The following is a 23,575-nucleotide window of genomic DNA, read 5'->3' as shown; positions in this document are numbered from 1 at the left end:
ATAAGTTTGTATCTGCCTATATATACTACTATTTACTTACCTCCTGTTGTGAACAACAGCACAGGTTTATGAGATGGTTGCCAGAATTCAGGGCATATAATCTGACCATGGAATAAGACGAGTTAATTATAATTTGGTGGACTGGAATCAGATACCCTAGCCTCATTGGTACCATGTTCTGCCTAAACAGTTATTTCTTTTGCTAGGGGGGAGCCAAAGACATGGTATGGTGTGCCATCTCATGCTGCAGAACAACTGGAGGAGGTGATGAGAGAGCTGGCCCCTGAGTTATTTGAATCCCAGCCTGATCTTCTGCATCAGTTAGTCACCATCATGAACCCCAATGTGCTGATGGAGCATGGTGTGCCTGTGAGTCTTTTGCTGTCTTCCTTCAGTTTCTTGTTTGTTTGTTTTTTTCATTTTTGAAACAGGGTCTTGCTCTGTGTCCCAGGCTGGAGTGCAGTGGCACAATGATTGCTCATTGCAGCCTCGACCTGCTCAGCTCAAGCAGTTCTCCTGCCTCAGCCTGGTGAGTGGCTGGGACTGTAAGAGCACACCACCACCCCCGGCTAATTTGTTGTATGTTTTTAGAGACAAAACCTTGTTGTGTTGCCCACGCTGTTCTCGAACTCCTGAGCTCAAGCAGCCCTCCCACCTCGACCCACCAAAGTGTTGGGATTACAGGTGCGAGCCACTGCACCCAGCCAGTAGTTTTAATTTAAAGTTATTTTAGCTTTTGATTAGATAGAATAATGACATGTGCTTTGTTTTGTAACTAGAAATGAGTCATAACATCTTTTAGCCAAATTAGAATTTATACTCTGCAGGGAACAACTTTTATCTGATTAAGAAGGGGAGTATTAAAGTATAAATCATACTTCATGTATAGCTACCTATTCACGTAGCCTCCTTTTTTCGGTAAATATTACATCCTACTTTGAACAAAAATCTCATATTCTTTGTTATCCCTGTTTAACCAAAGCAGAGGTATTTTAAGTGGTGGCTCTAATAACTAATAAGGATGCTTATCCTAATAACTAATAAGTATGCTTATCCTTATTTTCTCAGATTTCTTAGCTTTTAATACATGAGATAATGAAATAAAAATATACTGCAAATGCCTTTTTCACTTTTGAACCTAAGTTTGAAGATGTTTCTCAAATTCAAGCTAATGCCTGATAAAGTATAAATTTAACAGGTTTATTATAGATAATCAAATATTCATCATAACCTTAAAGAGAAAGTAGATTGAGTAACATTTATAAAGTTACTTTGTTTTTAAGTAATAAATTTATACCAGAATCTGAGACTTTTCAGGAGACATACAGTATTATTGTAAAACAAAGTGAGATTTCAAGAAAACTGATTTGGGGGACATCTCATTGGGGATGTCTCATGTGCTATGTGAGTTTAGTTAGTTCCAAAAAACTATCCAAAAGTAGCAGGAAATTCTATTCTTTGCCACTATTTACGATACAAGAATAAAACAAATTCTTTTAATTGTAAAAATTGTATCAGTTTAAGAAACTCGTAGCTCATTAAGAGTAATTTTTTTTTTTTTGAGAATTTCTTTTGGCTGCTGATTCTTGTCATGAATTATAATCTATTATCAGTGACTATTTTAAGAAGGTAGAATTCTGGCTATTTCTGATATCATTTTCCGATATGTTTAACTTAATTGTTTTCAGTTTTAGAAAATGCATCTGAAATTTTCTGACTAATAAAATCTGTCTTCCTCTTTTTGTTGTTTTTATTTTTTATTTTTGTATCCCTGTTCCCAATTTGCATTTAGGTGTACAGGACCAATCAGTGTGCTGGCGAGTTTGTTGTGACATTTCCTCGTGCCTATCACTCTGGATTTAACCAGGGCTACAACTTTGCTGAAGCTGTGAACTTCTGTACTGCTGACTGGGTCTGTTCTATAGCAAGTGGCTGTTGTACGTCTACTAACCCCCTATAAATATAAAGCAGCTCAGTTGCTATGTTTGCTTAGCTGGGCTCAGGGTACAGTTCATCAGTATTTTAGTGGAGACTGGAGTGGCTATTATAGTTTAGAAAGCTAAATAGATTTCCATCACATTTTTTATTTTGAAGATTTTATAGTTCTTACCCATTTATTATTTTCCTCATTCTGTTTGAACTTGCTTCCTTCATTTCCATTCTTTTCCTTCCCTTTCCACTTCCCCCATTTCCTTTACTTCTCTCCTTTACTTTCGTTTATTTGGACTCCCTCCCTTCTGGTCAGGTGCTCAGAAGAGAGAGATTGTTTGAACTTATAGTCAGTCGATTCTTTCTGAATCCTTCTTTTCTAAGGGAAAATGCAGGTTGGTGCAAAAGTAATAGTGGCTTTTGCCATTGAAGATACAAGTTGGTGCACAAGTAATTGCAGTTTTAAAACTGCAACTACTTGTGCACCCACGTATGGTTTTCTTCGCTTTTGCTTTCTCTGAGCGTTTTTGGGACTTATTAAGGTGATCAGGCTTATAGAGATAATTTCAGATATTCTACTGTATTTTCAAATACGTAGCTTTGAAATTTTACAAATTCCTTCATTTTTTTTTTCTGTTAGGCAATTAGTTGATTTTACTAGTCTTGCCATTTTATGTTTTGTTCTGTTCTTTTTTTTAATTTTAAAAGAGTAACTATAATATTGAGATCTCTGCACTATACTTTTATGTAAATGATAATGCTAGGTAATTGCTGTTTTGCTTTTGTATGAAGTAGATAATCAGAAAGTATTTAGTGACTGTTATGTTGCTTGGGAGAAGACTATACAGTATATTTATGATACACACTGACTTTATTTTCTTGTATTGGTGCTGTTTTTGTTGCTTCTGTTAACATTTTGGGGGCAACCCTTTAATAATGGATCTTATGTTTTCTGCAGGCACCTTAATTTGTTAAATTCCGTGATTAACCATATAGAGATTGTTTTTGTTTCCTTTGCTAACGAGTAAAATGATACAATGAATAGTCTTTCTTGATCCAATAGTTTTGAAATTTTTTCTTACTAGGCTTTGGAAACAGCATAATTTAGCAGGAACAAGACTAGGCTTAGGTTTTGCCGTGGGCTTGAGCTCTGTTTCTAAACATTCAAGCAGCGTTTATTGAGTGTTTATGATACATGGTAATTGGCTAGGTGTAGGGTAGAAAATGGGAGGATTTAGGAGCTGGAGATAGTTTCTGCTGTTCCCCTTGTCACTGTTATTGGCATTTGACCTTGGGCAGCTTTTAACATTTCACTGGGCCTGAGTTGTTTAGCTGGTGTGTAAAGATGCTGATAGATTCACTTAATAACCTCAGACAAGTTAGAGGATATGCGTGGAAGCCCTTGACACTCTTTAGAAGAAGGGTGTGATACAAATTAAAAGTTGTAGCAGTTTTAGCTCTGGAATAAATTAATGGGACTAATTTTTATAAGTTACAATGGGTAATCACTTCTATTTTATGTGGCTTCCTCACATATTTTAATAGTTAAGAACTGCAAATCCCACAGTATGATTTTTTCTTCTACTTGTTTTTGTATTGAGACTAGATGAGAAATTTTTAAAGAGTACGTACTTAAGATATGAAAGAGTTATGTGTTGTTAATAGACAAAATAATTGCTAATCATAGGTTCAAAATACACACACACACACACACACACACACACACACTTACTTTTTCCTTGGGAAAGTTTTTTCTTTGAAGAGTGTGGAAACACTGCATAATTCAGAGATAGCCTCATATTTTCTTTGATTTCTCGGATTCCTTTCTGCCTTTCTCAAACTGTAGATGAATTCTAAAAGGGTCTTAAAGGTCAGTTTCTTACTTTTTCTCTTTTGTATTACAAATACAAACAAAACTCCTTCATCCAAGTTCTTCTGCCTGAGCATAGGAAAGAAGTTGAAGTTGGAGTGCATATTGATGTGTAGGGCATAGCTGCTGTTATAATTTGGCTTGTAGCTTGATAATTATGGAGATTTTCAAGATTTATTTTAAAGGCTGTAACTGTTCATTTATGAAAAGTGATCATTTAATCATTTATTTCACTGTTAGGGAAATAAAGTATATAATTTTATAATTTCACTTTGAATTATCTTTCTGCCAGGCTTGTTTTTAAAATAATTTCTAGATTCTAAAATCTAAATCGTCCTTTGTTTTGGTTTTTGCAGAAAAACTAAATGTCAGCCAATGTGGATTGCTTAAGTATTACTTTTTCCCTCTTTCCTATTTTTTTCTTTCTTTTTTTTTCTTCTAATAACATCTGTTCTTTTTGTTCTATGGAAATTTGAGTCCTGAGTATTTCCACTTAACCCTTTTTGGCCTGAACTTATTTAATTATTTACTTTTACAGTATTTTTCTTTTTCTTGTAAGGGCAGGCTCGTGTTAAATTGGTCAGAAAGAGTTTGCTGCCTCAGTTATATACCAAAGAACTCCTTGATATACAATAAATAGCAAATTAGCAGTTTAGGCCAGAAATTTAGCATTTCAGATTATGGGAATTTTCTGTGGGAAAGCCTTTGAAATTCTGGCTGGGTCATACAGGGTTAATATTTACAGTTAATGTAATATTGCCTCTTTATATTTAAATGGATTCGGTATTCTGTCTTCTTTCTAATAAAAGGGAGGACCTGGAGGGTAAGTAGTGTTTCTGTTCTGGGGTATGTTATAGTCGAGTTATTTAATTTGGAAATCTCCTTTTCAGTTGCCCATTGGACGTCAGTGTGTGAATCATTACCGACGCCTAAGGCGCCATTGTGTCTTTTCACATGAGGAACTCATTTTCAAGATGGCAGCAGATCCAGAATGCTTAGATGTGGGGCTGGCTGCCATGGTCTGCAAAGAATTGACTCTCATGACTGAAGAAGAAACACGATTAAGAGAGTCTGTTGTACAGATGGTGAGTTTGCTGAGCACATTTTCTATGTTTGATACTGCTTATGGGGTATGCTAAATAAACCTATGGATAGAATTTTCATCTCTGATTCCCTAGGAGTTGAACATAAAAATCACTGATATGGAGAAGATTTTATGTTTTTATAACTGACATATTGGTTTCTCCAGATTAAAAACGTTTTAGGAATCTTATCATCTAGGTTTTTAAAACGAGTCCTATCAGAATTTTTTAGGTATATATTTATGTTTTAAATCTTCTACATACAGTGTTAATTGTTTAAACAATAATATTTAAATCATTTTTTTTCTGAGCTTTGTGTTGAATAAGTTGTGTTTCTGGCAATTATAGACTGTCAGTTTGAATTAATCTTTTTCCCTCCCCTTTAAGTAATTTGATGAATAGGAAGGATGGAATAACCAAGGGTTGGGATTTAAAATACCTAGAATAAGCCAAGCATCATCACATTGAACTGGCTAATATATGAGAAAATGTGTATCTTTAGCATCATCTTGGCTTGTTCTATCTAATATTTCCTGCATAGCTGGCTAGCTTCATTAGGTTTACACCATGCTTCCTCCTGTTTTTGTATCATGTCCCTCCTCCTCCTCTGCCTGATATTCTGTCTCTGTTTTTAAAACAGCTTTGTTGAAGCATAATTGAGATGTAATAAAGTACATGTGTTTAAAGTGTACAATTTGATAAGTTTTGACTATGTATATACCCATGAAACCATTGCTACAATCAAGATAATGAATATATCTATCACCCCTACAAGTTTTTTCATGCCCTCATATGGTTCTTCCTTCTTGCTCTGTACCACCTTTTTGAAAGATGGGTTCTCTCTCTGTTGCCCAGGCTGGAGTGCAGTGGCACAATCATAGCTCACTGCAGCCTCAAACTCCTGGGCTCAAACAATCTTCCCACCTCAGCCTCTGGAGTAGTTGGGACTGCAGGTGCGTGTTACCATGTCCATCTAATTTTTTAAATTTTTTGTAGTGGTGGAGCCTTGCTTTGTTACCTAGGCTGGTCTCAAACTCCTGGCTTCAAGCAGTCCTCCTGTCTTGGCCTCCCGAAGCGTAGGGATTACAGGCGTGAGGCACCACACCTGGCCATCCTGCACCATCACCTTCTCCTCTTGCCCCCAAACCCCAGAAACCACTATTCTTTCTTTGCTTATTTTTGTGGAGAATTTTATTCAAATCAAACCATACAAGTTGTCCTTTTATGTCTGATTTCTTTCATTCAGCGTAATTACTTTGAGACTCATCCATATTGTTGCATGTACCAATACTTTACTCCTTTTTATTGCACACTGGTTTTCCATTGAATAGGTGTACCGCAATTTGTTTATCCTTTCACTTGTGGGAGAACATTTGGATTGTTAACATTTTTTGGCTGTTAGAAATTAAATTGCTCTGAACATTTGCGTACAGCCTTTTGATGGACATATGCTTTTATTTATCTTGAGTAAATATTAGGCGTGGAATGGTTGGATCATATAGTATGTGTATGTGTAATTTTTTTTTTTTTTTGAGATGGAGTTTCGCTCTTATTGCCCAGGCTGGAGTGCAATGGCTTGATCTCAGCTCACCGCAACCTCTGCCTCCCGGGTTCAAGTGATTCTCCTGCCTTAGCCTCCCAAGTAGCTGGGATTACAGGCATGCGCCACCATGCCCAGCTAATTTTTGTATTTTTAGTAGAAAGGGGGTTTCTTCATGTTGGCAGGCTGGTCTCGAACTCCTGACCTCAGGTGATTCACCTGCCTCAGCCTCACAAAGTGCTGGGATTACAGGTGTGAGCCACCACACCCAGCTGTATGTGTAATATTTTCTAAAAAACTATGACACTGTATTCCAAAGTGGTTGTACCATTTTACATTTCCTCCAGCAGTGTGTAAGAAGTTTCAGTTGCCTTCTATCCTCACCAACATTTGGTATAGTCTTTTCAGCTTTAGACATTGTAATAAGGTTATAATGGTATTTCATTATTTAATATTCCCACTTTAAGCTTGTATTTTTTTTTGTTGTTGTTTTTGAGACGGAGTCTCACTGTGTTGCTCAGGCTGGAGTGCAGTGGCATGATCTTGGCTCACTGCAACCTCAGCCTTCCAGGTTCAGCAGTTCTCCTGCCTCAGCCTCCCAGGTAGCTGGGATTACAGTCATGCACCACCTTCTCTAGCCAGTTTTGTATTTTTAGTAGAGATGGGGTTTCACTATGTTGGCCAGGCTGGTATTGAGCTCCTGACCTCAAGTGATCCACCTACCTTGGCCTCCCAAAGTGTTGGGATTACGGGTGTGAACCACTGTGCCTGGCCTATACTTGTATTCTTAAAAGTCTTATTTTGATTCTATATTTATTTAAAATGGGATTCCTTTTCACATTGCCTAATGTCTTTCTTTTGAATTTTGAAATTTTAAGTACATTGGTGGAGACTCATGAAATATGATTTTGTGATATGTCCTCAGTATTTCAGATTTAACCTGACTGGGGCATTATTTTCCTTGCTCTTTGATAATTTGAATGCCCCATCTCCTGATCTTCTACCATGTTTCTTTGTGATACTTTGATCAAATTTCTCTGTAGACCCTTCTTTAAACATACCTTCCACCTGTGCCCTTGTTCCAGTTAGTTATCCCTGCCCTTCCTTTGCATTATGAACTTGTCTTTCCTATTTTAAGAAAAGTTTTCATTTTACCTTTTACTGAAAATCCTAAGTGGTTTTCCTGTGGTCAGCAGTCTTATATCCTCTTTATCCTTTCATTATCATTGTCATTCTGTTCCCATCATACTTTTGAAAGTCTCAGTTCACCAGTGACACACTTTATTGCAAAATCCAGTGGTGTCTTTTTTTTTTTTGGAGACAGAGTCTCATTCTGTCGCCCGGGCTGGAGTGCAGTGGCGTGATGTTGGCTCACTGCAAGCTCCACCTCCCGGGTTCACACCATTCTCCTACTTCAGCATCCTGAGTAGCTGGGGCTACAGGCACCAAGCCTGGCTAATTTTTTGTATTTTTAGTAGAGACAGAGTTTCACCGTGTTAGCCAGGATGGTCTCCATCTCCTGACCTCATCATCCTCCCGCCTCGGCCTCCCAAAGTGCTGGGATTACAAGCGTGAGCCACCGCGCCCGGCCAAAATCCAGTGGTTTCTTTCTGTGTCTTCCACCCCCGTGAGCTTTTTGTTGCACTATATATTGGTGCTTTGGTTTCTTTCCCTAACATTTGCTCTACTGTTTTTTCAGTCTCTTTGATTATATTTGCCTATCATTTCTAGTTCTTTCTCCTTATATCCTCAACAATGTGTGCAGGGTTCAGCCTTTGACTGTTTATTGTTGTTATTTTGTGCCGTTTATCTTGGAATTCTCATCTAAGCGTCTTAAGTCTGTCAGCTATTACCTTGTGGTTTCAGTTCTCACTTAAAGTTTCCTCCTGTTATGTTACACACAGGAATTATTGTCACTTTGAAAGAGGCTGTGTCCAGCCACTCATTTGTAATCTGTGTTTCCAACATGTGTATTGCACATTTCTATTTAGATTTTTATCATCTCAGTTTCAGCATCTGAAATAGAAAATCTCCTTCCTGTCCACCCTTCATAAACTACTTTCTTTCCTAATTGCCTCATCTTAGTAAGCGCCAGGACCACCATGTAAAAACTTAGTGTGATCTTGACTCATACATTTCCTTTTTTTTTTTGAGATGGAATTGCACTCTGCCACCCAGGCCGGAGTGCAGTGGCACGATCTCAGCTTACTGCAACCTCTGCCCCCTGGGTTCAAGCGAATCTCCTGCCTTACCCTCCCGAGTAGCTGGGATTACAGGCGTTTACCACCTTGCCCAGCTAATTTTTGTATTTTTAGTAGAGACAGGGTTTCACCATGTTGGCTGGGTTAATCTCGAACTCCTGACCTCAGGTTATCTGCCCCCCTCAGCCTCCCAAAGTGTTGGGTTTACAGGCATGAGTCACCACACCTGGCCTTGTTTCCTTCGTAGTTATCTGTTACCTAGTTTTTTGTTTTATTTATTTATTTATTTGAGAAAGAGTCTCACTCTGTTGCCCAGGTTGGAGTGCAGTGGCGCAATCATGGCTCACCTGCTGTCTCCACCTCTCAGGTTCAAGCAATTCTGTGTCAACCTCCTGAGTAGTTAGGGTTACAAGCGTGAGCCACCACACCTGGCTAATTTTTGTATTTTTAGTACAGACAAGGTTTCACCATGTTGGCCAAGCTGGTCTCGAACTCCTGACCTCAGGTGATCTACCCACCTTAGCCTCCCAAAGTGGTGGGATTATAGGTGTGAGCTACTGCGCCTGGCTTGTTACCTAGTTTTAAGTTTTTCTTTGGCACTGTTTCTCTTCATTCTCCCTTGCCCCCTTTTTTTCCTTACTGCTACACCATCCTGTTCCATTCCCTAATTTTCTCACCTGGCTTATTTCAAATAGCCTTTTTTGGTTTTTGTTTTTTTTGAGACGGAGTCTCGCTCTGTCACCCAGAGTGGAGTGCAGTGGCGCAGCCTTGGCTCACTACAGCCTCTGTCTCCTAGGTTCAAGTGATTCTCCTGCCTCAGCCTCCCCAGTAGCTGGGACCAGAGGTGCACACTACCACGCCTGGCTAATTTTCTGTATTTTTAGTAGAAAATGGGATTTCACCATGTTGGCCAGGCTGGTCTGGAACACCTGGCCGCAAGGGATTTGCCCACCTTGGCCCCCCAAAGTGCTGGGATTACAGGCATGAGCCACTGTGCTTGGCCTCAAATAGCTTTTAATTTGTATTTCTAGCTTTTTTCTTCTCTCCATTTTCTCCTTATTTATGGTTTTCTAAAGTATATTCTCAGGAATATAAGCTTTGTAATGTTTTAGAAGGTATTATAAGGAAAAGTTCTGTGGCTAAAAACATTTGGAAAATGGCAGGCTAAGAAAAGGTAAAGGGATATATTTAAAATATTGATGTTAGCTTCATTTAAGACTAGAAAAGTAAAAGAACAATGAATTCTAGTTTGGGTACAAAAAATAGGAGGACCTAAAATAATGTGAAATATATACTTTTCTAGTTTTCAGGATTTTAAAATTACTTAAAAGGTATAGGAAAATTAACGGTAAAAATTAATAAAAACATATATAGGCCAAAAAGAAAGATAAATGAGATCTTTACTGCAGAACTGCTGATTCTTGAATATGCTGGTGTTCATTGTTATCTGTGAAGTAGAAGGGATATAATCCGTAGCATTTTCCAAAAAAATGTTTTTCCTTGTTTCTTTTTTTTTTTTTTGTAGAGACATTGTCTTCCTATGTTGCCCAGGCTGGTCTTGAACTTGTTGGCTCAAGTAGTCCTCCCACCTCAGCCTCCCAAAGTGCTGAGATTATAGGTGTGAGCCTCCACACCTGGGACAAAAAAAAATTGTTTTCCCCAGAGTATCTTTTAGGATCTGTGATCCTTGGAGTACACTTTGGAAAACTGTATAAAATTTCTTGAAGCAGCCAGAACTTTCTCGGTTGCCACCTTAGCATTCCCTTGAGAACAGCATTGCTAGTTGTTCTGAAGCTAAATTCTTATAAACTAAGAAGTTTGTGCAGTGCATTTTGAAACTGTTTTTATGTTAAAATAATTTTTAAAGAAAATACTAAATGCCAGTATGAGAAAATGGAAAGATAGGAGAATATGGCCAGCAGACATCTAAATTAAACTGGTATCAAAAACAATGTATGATGAAAAACCAGAATTGTGCATGCCAGTGAATAAATTATCAGGTTCCCACCTTGTTTAAATGAAGAGAGTTTGCTCTTCTTGCAGAATTGTGTTTCCAAGTAACTTGCTCCATCAAGTAAGCAGAAACTGTAAAGTTGTATAATAAATGGAGGTCTTTGGTAAAATGCACTTCGTATACTCTTATATTCTTTTTTTTTTTTTTTTTTTTTTGAGAGGGAGTCTTGCTCTGTCACTCAGGCTGGAGTGCAGTAGTGCAATCTCAGCTCACTGCAACCTTCACCTCCCAGGCTCAAGCGATTCTCCTGCCTCAGCCTCCTGAGTAGCTGGGACTACAGGCATGCATCACCACGCCCGGCTAATTTTTGTATTTTTAGTAGAGACGAAGTGTCACCATATTGGCCAGGCTGGTCTCAAAACTCCTGACCTCAGGTGATCGGCCCGGCTTAGCCTCCCAGAGTGCTGGGATTACAGGCGTGAATCACTGCACCCTGCCCACTCTTATATTCTTGGCATACTGAATTTGTCTTAACTTTCTTTTTGATGATTTTGATTTGCACAATTTACTTTATACTTCTTTGTCCTTATATATGTTTGTATATGTCACTATTACTTTTGGATAATAGATTACTAATTTATTTTCCTCAAGGATGTAATTGGGAGTTTGGGGCCAGCCACCCCCAGAATGCCTCCCAATTACAATTTTCTTCCCTTCTGTCAAAAAACTGTCTTGACTTTTGTGGTAATCACGTTTCTTTTTTTTAGAGACAGGGTCTTGCTGTGTCGGCTGGGGTTGGAGTGTAGCAGTACTATCATAGCTCACTGCAGCCTGGCCTCAAATGATCTTCCCTCCTTAGCCTCCTGAGTAGCTGGGATTGCAGGCATGCACCACCATGCCTGGGTAATGTTTAAACATGTTTTTGTAGGGATGCTGACTTTGTTGCCCTGGCTGGCCTCAAATCCCTGGCTTCAAGCAATCCTTCCATCTTGGCCTCCTAAAGTGCTGGGATTATAGCCATGAGCCACTGCACCCAGCCCACATTTCTTTATAGTTTTGTCGTTCAAATGTGCATCCTTAGATACCAAACTTTAATCTTGCGCATTGAAAAACAGCGATGATTACTTTTAGGAAGTATTTCGATGTTGTGCCATTGTACCTTTCATGTTTATGCCTTTAAGTCAGAGATTTGTCTGTGGAAAAAAATGTAGTAACTTAAGTGTTTTGATGTTTTAAAGAGTAGAAAGACTTGATCTAGTGCAATAAATTATATTTCAGGGTGTCCTGATGTCAGAAGAAGAAGTGTTTGAACTTGTTCCTGATGATGAGCGACAGTGTTCAGCATGCAGAACCACATGTTTTCTCTCTGCTCTCACATGTTCCTGTAATCCTGAGCGGCTTGTATGTCTCTATCATCCAACTGACCTGTGCCCCTGCCCCATGCAGAAGAAATGTCTTAGGTATCCAAAAGTATTTTGTAAAACTTCCGTGACCTTTTTTTAAAACCAAGTCTTAATGTTGTTTTTACTTGTTCCTTTCCTTTACTCTTTACTCTGGACTTCTCAACTTCTCTGTCTGCTTCTAGGCTTGAAGACCGTCCTTTAAAGTTGGCCCTAAACTTGGCAGCTGAAATTACTTTCTTTATCAGTTGATTTCACATGTTCCTTGTCTCCTTGCATTAAAAACGGTGGGCTGGTTTGATTTTCTCCTCATGTGAACGAAGATCCCATTCCCTTGGCCATTGTATTCTTAAGCCGATTATACTTAAAACTTTATTTTTAAGTTATTTTTGGTTTTTGAGATTTTTATTTCTGTGTGTGTTTGTGTTTTCTTTTTGTAGATACCGCTACCCATTAGAAGACCTCCCTTCTCTGCTATATGGTGTAAAAGTCAGGGCACAGTCCTATGACACGTGGGTCAGTCGTGTTACAGAAGCATTGTCTGCTAACTTCAACCACAAAAAAGGTTAAATTTCCTTCTTTCATATACATATGCTGAATTGATTGTCACTTTAAAAGAGGCTTTGTTTAGTTTTGTTTTTTCTTTCCGTAAAAGAAAAATCCTAGGCTTCCTATGAGATTTGAGATTAATGGGTTGGTTGAATATAGACTTAATTTTCTATTTGAGAATCTTCTTTGAAATGAAAAAACTGACTAAAAATGGACCAGACATTTAACTTGCAGTAAATTTATTATATATGTTGGGAACCCACTATTACCAGTAAGACTAACACTGAAGGCTTCTTTGGAAAGAGAAATTTATTTACCTGAGAGAAATTGTCTATAAGGATTATAAATGAGCACCTGGTTGTTAGCTTTTATTGTGTTGGTGAGATTTTCACAGCTGTTTGTTTCTACTAATTTTATGTTTCTACTAGTAGGTTGGGGACTCACTTGAGTGAGGTTGGTGAAGATTTTAGAATGGCTTTTTGTGTCTGTGGTCATTGTATATGGCTCTTTATTTATTTTTACAGATTTGATTGAATTGCGAGTAATGCTGGAAGATGCTGAGGATAGGAAATACCCAGAGAATGATCTCTTTCGAAAACTCAGGGATGCTGTAAAAGAAGCTGAGACCTGTGCTTCTGTGGCTCAGCTACTTCTGAGCAAAAAGCAGAAACACAGGTAAACCTAAGACGAGTTTAATTATCGTTGTTCTCTTTCTTTCAGAGTAAAAACCAAAGTTTTGTCTGGCCTGCGAAGCCCTACGTTGTCTTGGACCTCTTGTGGCCGTGTCTCTCACTGCCAGTGATGCTCCAGTTTTATCTCCTACTAGTCTCCCTTCTTTCTTGCTCCAGCCTGCAGTGTTCTTTCTCTTGCCGTTCTTCATACATGCAGGCACGTTTTTGCTTAGGACTTCATGCTCTCTCTTTACTCTACTCGGAGTTCCCTTCCCACCGTATCCAGGTGGCTTGTTCCGTGACCTGCCTCTTTGAAGCCTTTGTTTTCAAATGTCACTTTGTTGGCGAGGGCTTTTCTGACAAGCCTTTATAAAATTACAGTCCTCTTACCCTTTTTCATGCTTTGTTTTTCTCCTAGCATTATCACCTGCGAATATACTAATCTACATCTTTTATTTGTTATCTGTCTTCTCTTCCCCATCCCCCACTAGAACGTACACAAGACTAGAATATCAGGAATTTTTTTCATTGTCATATTTCTTGTGCTTAAAACAATGCCTGGCACATAGTTGTGCAATAAATATTTGTCAATGAATAAATGGAAACTATAGGCTGAAGGCAGGTGGCAGCAAAGGGTAACCTTGATGGATGCAGAGGAGGTTGTTAAGCATAGAAGTATGCACCCTTGATATGATGTAATTCCTAAGTATTAAATTTTCTGTAGTATTTAAATGTAGTGGTGTAATTCCAGCACATTTCTTCTGTCTGAATGGCTTTTCTATAGCAATTCATATGGGGTTTTTAAATTACTTTGTAAATTTTTTATTTACCATTTTGTTAGATAACTTTTCTTAGAGACATTGATCAACGGCTCTTAGCTTGTCATTGGGCCAGTGACCCCACTTGGAGAACCTGGTAAAAGTTTAGGAATCCTCTTAGAAAAATCATATACACACAAATTTTGCAACACTTTCAGAGGATTCATTGTAACCTAAGGCAGGTTAAAGGCTCTTCTTTCACATTTTAACCTTCTTGAGATACAGGGTTAAGTTTTATCAGTGAACTTAATATTCCAGCTATGAGGAATTTATGTAATGTTTGAAATGTTTAATGCTTGTAGATCGAAGGAACTGTAACTTGGAGAGTTGAATCTTTGAGTCATTAACTGAAGAACTTAAAAACTGTTTTGAAGTGGTCACCATTGCAGTGTAATCCCTCAAACACTGGGATTCTAGGATTGCTTAGGTTTGAATTCTGAAGAGACTAGGAGCCCTTGTGATATCAGAATGACTGATTTTTTCTTACTTATATCTCAATATTGTTTCACATCAGACAGAGCCCAGATAGTGGGAGGACTCGGACCAAACTGACAGTGGAAGAATTGAAGGCCTTTGTCCAACAACTTTTTAGTCTTCCGTGTGTCATCAGCCAAGCTCGGCAAGTGAAGGTGGAGTATGACATCCTTTTTTTGGGTAATGTCCTTTGTGACATGGTCTTCTGTTCTGGGTTTCACAGAATGGTATATGTAAACTAGTTTTATGCTCTAATTTTTTTTTTCTCTCACTATATGCTGCTGTTTGAGGTTCTTTAATAGGCAGTTTTTTGGTTTTGTTCTTAGCCATTATTCCCCATTTAAAATTCTGTAAGGCTGATAAAGAATTTTTTTTTCTATATTAATTTTAGTTCAGAACACCCATTTAACATAGATGTAATTGAGATGCAAGAAATTAGTTAAAATAATCTGCATGTATCAGTGTTATTAATACATGAGCTTTTAAAAATGCAGAGCTCTGAAATTACCAGCACCCTGATGGCTTAATAAATATGTAAAATCTTAAAAGTATGTATCAAATATATTAATCTCCATAGTTAATGATCTTTTGATAGTTTGGGGTGTTTTTGTGTTTTGGGGGTGGGTAGAGGTCTAAAATAGTGTTTTTTGTTTTTGTTTTTGAGAAGGGAGTCTCGCTCTGTCGCCCAGGCTGGAGTGCAGTGGCGCGATCTCGGCTCACTGCAAGCTCCGCCTCCTGGGTTCAAGTGGTCCTCCCGAGTAGCTGGGATTACAGGAATGGGCCACTACGCCCAGTTAATTTTTGTATTTTTAGTAGAGACGGGGTTTCGCCATGTTGGCAGTCTGGTTTCAAACTCCTGACCTCAGGTGATCCACCCGCCTCCGCCTCCCAAAGTGCTGGGATTACAGGCATGAGCCACTGCCCGGCCTAAAATAGTTTTTATAGTTTTTATCAAGGTTATCAACTTGTGAAATCTAGGGTCAGCTGTGTTCTTGTCTTATTCCATTTCATAAGAGCGTTTTGATAGCCGACTACTCTTTCTTGAATGCTGTTCTTTAAGCCGCTGTGACACCACACTTGCTGGGTTTTTTCTTAGCTCGTTGGCAGTTCTTCTCTTAAGTCTTCTTGCTGCTTGTTTTCTCTTTGACTTGACTTCTCAAGTGTTGGAGTATATGAGGAGTCTCGGCCCTTTCGTCAGGTGCCCCCACTTCTGATACCTTAGTTGCCCAGTGACATTAAATATCACCTGTATCCTGTTGATTCAATCCCACATCTCCAGCCCTGGATGCCTTTTTCCCTACAGGCTTGTATGTCCACCTGTGTACTCTGGATTTCCTTTTGGTGGACTAAAAGGCATATTAAAGCCTTTTTTTCTTTTCTTTTTTTTTTTTTTTTGAGACAGGGTCTGGCTCTGTCACCCAGGCTGCAGTACAGTGGTGTGGTCTCAGCTCACTGTAACTTCTGCTTCCCAGACTCAAGCAATCCTCCCACCTCAGCCTCCCAAGTTGCTGGTACTACAGGTGCACACCACCACACCTGGCTAATTTTTGTATGTTTTGTAGAGACGAGGTTTCACATTTTGCCCAGGCTGGTCTCAAAACTCCTGAGCTCAAGCAATCCACTTGCTTTGGCCTCCCAAAGTGCTGGGATTACAGACATGAGTCACCACACCTGGCCTTAAGCCTTTTAATGAACCAAATGAATCAAACTCCTTGATTTCTTTATTTCCCTTATTCCCCGTGTTCAATATTTAAACAAGTGCTGGCTGCTGTTATCTCCAAAGTAGATCCTAAAGCAAAGCATTTATTGTCCTCTCCGTTGCCTACACTATGCTCTACACCACTGGAATGTGCCCCTTGGATTACTGCAACCGGCTTTCAGCTGCTTTCTCTGCTGCTCGTCTGACATTGTATTTTTTGTTTGGTAACCAGAATGATCATCTAAACTTTCAATCAAATCACATCACTTCCCTGTGGTTAAAATTCTCCAGTGGTTCCCCAAAGCCATTTGAATGAAATTCAAACTCATTGTAACCTAGAAGATACTATGTAGTCTGACCTCTGCTTATTTTTTAATCACATTTCTCCATCGTCCACTTGTAGCAACACACCAAGCTCATTCTTCTTTAAAAGCGTTTGCAATTATTATTTACCCTGCCCTAATTGTTCTTCCTTCAGACCCTCTTGTAGTTCCTCCCCAACCCTCAATTTAGTTTCAGTTTGCCTTCTGTGACTACCATGACATTGCTAAGTAATATGCCTCTGCCCGCTCTGGTCATTCTCTGTTGTGCTGCCTTATTTTCAGAGCACTTGACACTAACTGAAACATTTTATTTGTGTGTTCACTGTCTGGTCACCTGCATTAGAATGTATGTTCTCTGGGCCGGGCACGGTGGCTCTCGCCTGTAATGCCAGCACTTTGGGAGGCTGAGGCGAGCGGATCATGAGGTCAGGAGGTTGAGACCATCCTGGCTAACACGGTGAAACCCCGTCTCTACTAAAAATACAAAAAATTAGCCGGGCGTGGTGGCGGACACCTGTAGTCCCAGCTACTTGGGAGGCTGAGGCAGGAGAAGGGCGTGAACCCGGAAGGCGGAGCTTGCAGTGAGTCGAGATCGTGCCACTGCACTCCAGCCTGGGCGACAGAGCGAGACTCTGTCTCAAAAAAAATAAAATAAGTATGTTCTCTGACGACAAGGACTTTTTATGTCTTCTTTAATACTGTGTGCCTGGAAGAGTGCCTGCATCTAAATCAGCAGTCATTGAATATTTATTGAATGAATCAACTATATTTCAAAAGTAGGAGTATAGCTAGAAGTAATTACACAAAAGCATATTTATTAATTTAACTATCATATCTGAATATTTGGTGTTATGGTGAGATTATGAGAGTCTAGAATTGATAGTGTGCCTTGACTATGTCTAGTTCATACTCATACTCTTTTTGTATCTTTTAAATTTGTTTTTCGAATTTTTATTTCTTTTGACCTTTTCAGAATCTGCTAGATGATGTGGAAGAGTTTCATGAACGTGCTCAGGAGGCCATGATGGATGAAACCCCAGATTCTTCCAAACTCCAAATGTTGATAGATATGGGCTCTAGTCTGTATGTGGAACTCCCTGAATTACCACGACTGAAGCAAGAGCTGCAACAGGCTCGGTGGTTGGACGAAGTAAGACTGACCTTATCAGATCCACAGCAAGTCACTTTGGATGTCATGAAGAAACTGATAGACTCTGGGGTAGGGTTGGCACCCCACCATGCTGTGGAGAAAGCAATGGCTGAACTACAGGAGCTCCTTACAGTCTCTGAACGATGGGAAGAAAAGGCTAAGGTCTGCCTACAGGCAAGGTGAACACATTTTGGTGACTGTTGCCTCTTTAACAACTAAGTCAGAAGGTAGAATGGGAAGAAGGAGCTTAAAGGCTTATTTCATTAAATGGCCTGTTTTTTTTTTTGTTTTTTTTTTTTGCCTTTAGGATTTTAATGTGTAAGTAGCATTAGTTAAGTTGTGTAGGTGGGAAAGGCATTTCCAGGGCCTGAAGGAAATGGGGAGATTCTCCTCTCTCCCTGCTTTGGCAGGCAGCTCCTGGAGAGGTGCAGGTCGGTGGCAGTGGGTACAGGCAAGCTGGAGAGTTTCTTGCTGGGCAGGAATGCCCACAGTCCACACCTTCAGCCCTCAGAGCACCTCTTTGTGTCTGGACCCACGAACGGAGTGGCAGTGCTGGGGAGTGGGTTCTCCTGTCTCTGGCTCCAACAACTGGTTTATTGTGATGACATTAAATATTTAATTAAATGTTTTGTGCCTTCCCTGGCCAATTGCTAAGTTATCAAATGGGGCTACGTGTAGACAGTTTCAAATATGTGCAAACTATTGTGCAGAGTACTTTGTTAGGTACTTTATGTTATACAAAGTCGTGTTTTGTTTAGAGCCTGTACTTAGTGATATTATAGTTAGGAAGTAAGAAGTATAAAGCTCATTGTAGTATGTTATTAATGTTAACCGGAAGGTATGGAAAAATGTTACAGGGATTCAGAGGGGGAAGATCATGGTGAGCTTGGGTGGTCAATAGAGAAGCTTCAGAGAAAAATAAGAACTTAGGTAGAGCCTTGAGGAATGAGTAGGACTGAAGTGGAAGGAAGGTAAGAGAAATGTCAGAAACTGAGTTTAAGGAATATTTAGGGTGTGTTCAAGTGACAGAAAATAAGTGGGTTTCCCTGGAGTGGAGGATTTATGCTGAAAAGTATTAGGAGATGAGAATCAGGCAGGAGGAGAATGTTGAGTGGCTGTATTAGCATCAGCACCCCATTGGACTTAATGAGATTTAAATAAAGTGTTTATATCTGACTGTATATCAGCAAATTTGGGTGATAATTAATGGTAGTGTTCTTTGTGAAAGCATTTCTCTAGCAGCTAAGATTAATATTTATATAATTTCTCTTGTGAGGATGAGGAAACTGGGGTGCATAGAGCGATCACGTAGTTACGGAGTGACACAACTGAAATTTAAAGTATCTTCCACTTCATTTCAATATCTCTGTGTACTTAACTACTTTGCCAGCCACTTAACTTTGGATGCGTTTTGATAAGAAAATCTTTAGGTGATTTAATGAGCACAGCTCTGAGAAGCCTCTACGTACACTGGATATTTTGCTATCCAGATGACATGCAGAATACATACTAAAATTTATTCATTGTTTTTCCTATTTGAACTATTCATATTACTCAGTGTCTTCAGATTGATGACAGTTCCAGGAGGTGGGAGCATATTAAGTGGACAAAGCTAAATAACTTTGGAATGTAAGACTATGATTTTGATAACACCTGATACAACTGGTAGTAGGCTACCAAATGAAATTTCGTTGGTAGTAATAGTTAAACGCTTTGTTTTCCCAGTCTCCTATATTTAGTCAGTCACCAGGTCCTGATGATTTTGTCTCCAAAATGTCTTTCATATCTGTCTTTCGAATTCATTGTCACTGACCTGGTTGTAGTCCTCTTGTCTTTTACCTTGATATTTGAGTTTGGTAAGTATTGATGGAGAACCTACTCCATGCCAGGTACTATTTCTAAATGCTGTGTAGACAGGAGTGAACAAGACACAAAGATCTCTGCTTTCGTGGAGCTCCCGTTCTAGTAGAGAGAGAGAGAGAGGAATGAATTTCAAATAATTAGTGTCATGAAAAAAGTAAAACTGGTAAAGAAATAGAGGATTATGTGGTTGGTGGAAATAGTGGGAGTTAGACTCTTTTCTAATTTCTGTCAGAATTATCTTTCTGAAACACATCCTTAATCTTCTTGATTTCTTAGTATTGGTTATTAACTACTTACCATTATTTTCTTGAGATTCTTTCTTTGCCTTTGGCCTTCTCTCTACATCTAAAATAATGGTTTTCCTCGAGATTCTGGCATAGATACCTTTCTTTTCTCACTCTGTACAGTCTCTCTGGAAATTTAATTTAATGTCTTGGCTCCGTTTGCCTTCTTTATACTGAGTAACTCCTAAATCTTCATTTATAATATAGATTTCTTTCATAAATATCATCTGCCTGTTAGATAATTCCAGGGGATGTCTCACAGATACCTGAAATTCCCTCTATCCAAAATTGGACTTATTAATGTCTTCTCATATCCTCCTCCTCTGTTTCTGTATTCTTTAAATGATACCACCTTTCACTCATTTGAACAAGCAGGTACTTTGGTAGTTAGCTTTGACTCCTCCCTTCTTCTTTATCCTCAAACTCAGTTGTGCTGATTATATTTCCCCAGTGCTTCTTACTTTCATTCTTTTTTTTTTTTTTTAAGTCTGCACATGGATTTATGTTATACTCATTCTTTTTCAAACCCCCTCCCCACCCTCTTTTTTGAGACAGAGACTTGCTTTGTTGCCCAGGCTGGGGTGTGCAATGGTGCCATTTTGGCTCATGGCAACCTCCACTGCCCAAGGCTCAATCTGTTCTCATGCCTCAGCCTCCCGAGTAGCTGGGATTATAGGTGCATGCCCACCATGCCCAGCTAATTTTTAAATTTTTTGTAGAGATGGGGTTTGGCCATGTTGGCCAGGCTTGTCTTCAGCTCCTGACCTCAAGCAGTCCGCCTGCTCCGGCCTCCTGCAGTGCTGGGTTTCCAGGCGTGAGCCACGGTGCCCAGCCTTTTACCCTCATGCTTGAAGGACTTTTTTGCATTAGCTGTAAAATTACTGGTTGACAGTTATTTTGTCTTAGTACTTTGGATATATCATTCTGTCTGCTGTTTTGAAAAGAATCTTGTAGGATTATTCCTTTTCTCTCATTCCACTCAGGCTGCTGTCATAGCTAGCCTAGATCACAGCAGCAGGTTCTGTCTGGCCTTACCCCTCTCTAATTCATTCTCTATACTGCCACTAGTACTTTGTTAAAACACAGGTGTAACTTTCACTCCCTTACTTAAATCCTTCTCTAGTTTTCTGTTGCCCTCAGGATGAAGTCCAAATTCTCTAACCTGATTTGTAAGGCCATCTGTCATCTAGCCTCTTGCTTAATTATATATCTAGTCTTATCTCTTGCCATTCTTCCTCTTGTATCCTATGTTCCAAACATTGTGATTTTTCTTCCCAGTTCCTCAAGCATCTACGTTCTTTCTCTGCATCTTTGTGCATGTGTATTTTATTCTCCTGTAGAGCACTCTTATTTTCAGCCCATCTCCTGTGGTGTACCGCTGCCAACCCTACCCTGCCCCTGGCCCCAGCTTTCCTGATTAAGCCTTATTCAGAAAGGATGAAAAAGCTTAGACATCGCTTTTGGGAAGTCTTCTTTACCCACCAGGTCGATTAGGTTCTCCTACTATGTATTCCAATAGCACCTTTACTTTCATTTATCATTACAGTTCTCACAGTGCATCATAAACTCCTTATTAATAATCTTCATAAAATTAAAAAGCTTCATGAGGCTGGGCACAGTGGCTCACATCTGTAATCCCAGCATTTTGGGAGGCTGAGGAGGGTGGATTGCTTGAGCCCAGAAGTTCGAGACCAGCCTGGCCAACATGGTGAAACCCTGTCTCTACAAAAATACAAAAAATTAGCTGGGCAAGGTGGCACATGCCTGTAGTCCCAGCTACTTGGGAGGCTGAGGCATGAGAATTGTTTGAACCTAGGAGGCACAGGTTGTAGTGAGCTGAGATTGCGCCATTGCACTTCAGCCTGGGTGACAGCGAGACTCAATAAGTAAAGGTTTCATGAGGCAAGGACTGTCATTCTTGCTCATGAGCAATTTCCAGTGCCTAGAACAGCGCCTAACACATAGTAGGATTCGTGGGTGATGAACGATTTCCACCTCAGTAGCTTCCCATTGCTTTACACGACGAAGTCCATGGCTCTCAGGACTCTGCATCTTTCTTCTGCCAAATTCCCTTTTCCTGTCCCACTCTTTTTCCACCCATTCCCTGCCTCCAGTTCTCCACATCAGCCCGTAACTGCAAACTGAACTATGAGCTGCTTTTTAAGTGTTTTTCCACGCCTTTGTTCATTGTATTCCTGGTTTCCTTAACTTCTTTAACTTTTCGTTTTGACAGAAGCATACTAATTTAAGGCCTACTTCAAAGCCTTTCTCAGCTTTCCTGGGCAGAATTAATCACTGCCTCCCATAACAGCGAGTTTATAGTAATTTGGTTTCAGTTCCCAGTAGAAGCATAATTCTTACCTTGTATTGTGATTCGTTGAGGATAAGGTCTATGCTTTATTCATCTTTGTGTAACTAATGTTAATGAATGTAGTTTAAGTAAATGTACCTTGTCAACACTAATGGATTTCTAGTCTCTTGTTTTCTACATTGCTATCAAATGTGCATCTCTGACAATTTCAGTTACTGTAGAGAAGTAGAATAGAGGTAGTCTAGTATAGTGAAAGGATCATGGATCTGACCCTCATTCTGAATGAGTATTTCAGATGTGTCATTTATTACGCTAAATGACTGGGGAAAATAACTTCTCTTTGAGTTAAAGTTTTCTTATCCTTAGCCGGGCGTGGTGGCGGCGCCTGTGGTCCCAGCTACTCGGGAGGCTGAGGCAGGAGAATGGCGGGAACCTGGGAGGCGGAGCTTGCAGTGAGCCGAGATCCGGCCACTGCACTCTGCACTCCAGCCTGGGCGACAGAGCGAGACTGTCTCAAAAAAAAAAAAAAAAAAAAAGTTTTCTTATCCATAAAATATTTATGTTTTATTTTATTGTAAACTTATGTTTATACATTTTCTTATCTATAAGATGGAAAAGAAAGATACTAGCTGCTTTGCCTCCCTTATAGGATTGTGGTAAGAATTCAATGAAATCATGTAAATGAAAGTTATCTAAACATTCTGAAATATTATTTAAATGTTGATTTCTCATGCATCCTACTCTGTTTTTATTGTTCTTTTAGACCACGGCACAGTGTGGCAAGTTTAGAAAGCATTGTGAATGAAGCCAAGAACATTCCAGCCTTTCTACCCAATGTGTTGTCCTTGAAAGAAGCCTTACAAAAGGCTCGAGAATGGACAGCTAAAGTGGAAGCTATTCAGGTAAGAAGGCTTTTGGATTATCCCACCTATCAGGTAACGCCTGTTTCACGGATTAATCTTTTAAACTATTAATTCTTTAGAATAGAATAATCTTAATTCAGACGATCCCTAACTTAGATCGACTTGTGATGTTTTGACTTTATGATGGCGCGAAAGTGATATGCATTGAGTAGAAAGTGTGTTTCGAATTTTGAATTTTGAACTTTCGCCAGGCTAGCAATGTGTGGTGTGACACTCTCTCACGATGCTGGGCAGCAGCATTGAGCCACAGCTCCCAGTCAGTCATGCCGATGTAAGGGTTCTGAGCACCTTTAAGGTAGGGTAGGCTAAGCTGTGTTTGGTATGGTAATTTTATTAAATGCATTTTCAACTTACGATGGGGACATAACCCTGTCGTAAGTTGAGGAGCATCTATAAAATAATTCTAGTACAGTTCACTTACTCTTTTGTCTGATTTTATAATTTAGAATAATTATTACCTACTTAAATATTGCTTTTTATTGACCCCCTGCTATGAAAGATGATGGAATTAGTTATTTAACTCTTTAGCAATAG

The 23,575-nt window shown here is 39.3% G+C and overlaps 1 protein-coding gene across 1 annotated transcript in view; it reads left to right on the top strand.

The window, feature by feature from the left end:
- Positions 1-23,575, top strand: part of KDM5A (lysine demethylase 5A) — a 96,399-nt gene that overhangs the window by 38,836 nt on the left and 33,988 nt on the right. The window contains exons 12-20 of the mRNA XM_007967098.3: positions 207-369; positions 1,793-1,912; positions 4,690-4,884; positions 11,855-12,036; positions 12,417-12,541; positions 13,050-13,200; positions 14,529-14,643; positions 17,484-17,839; positions 22,882-23,020. Of these exons, the coding sequence (XP_007965289.3) occupies positions 207-369; positions 1,793-1,912; positions 4,690-4,884; positions 11,855-12,036; positions 12,417-12,541; positions 13,050-13,200; positions 14,529-14,643; positions 17,484-17,839; positions 22,882-23,020 (1,546 nt within the window). The remainder of the gene's footprint in view (positions 1-206; positions 370-1,792; positions 1,913-4,689; positions 4,885-11,854; positions 12,037-12,416; positions 12,542-13,049; positions 13,201-14,528; positions 14,644-17,483; positions 17,840-22,881; positions 23,021-23,575) is intronic.

Source organism: Chlorocebus sabaeus, chromosome 11 (genome assembly GCF_047675955.1).
Source record: "Chlorocebus sabaeus isolate Y175 chromosome 11, mChlSab1.0.hap1, whole genome shotgun sequence".
Classification (NCBI taxonomy): domain Eukaryota; kingdom Metazoa; phylum Chordata; class Mammalia; order Primates; family Cercopithecidae; genus Chlorocebus; species Chlorocebus sabaeus.
Note: the sequence above shows the minus strand (reverse complement) of the source record. Positions and strands in the feature narration are given on the sequence as shown.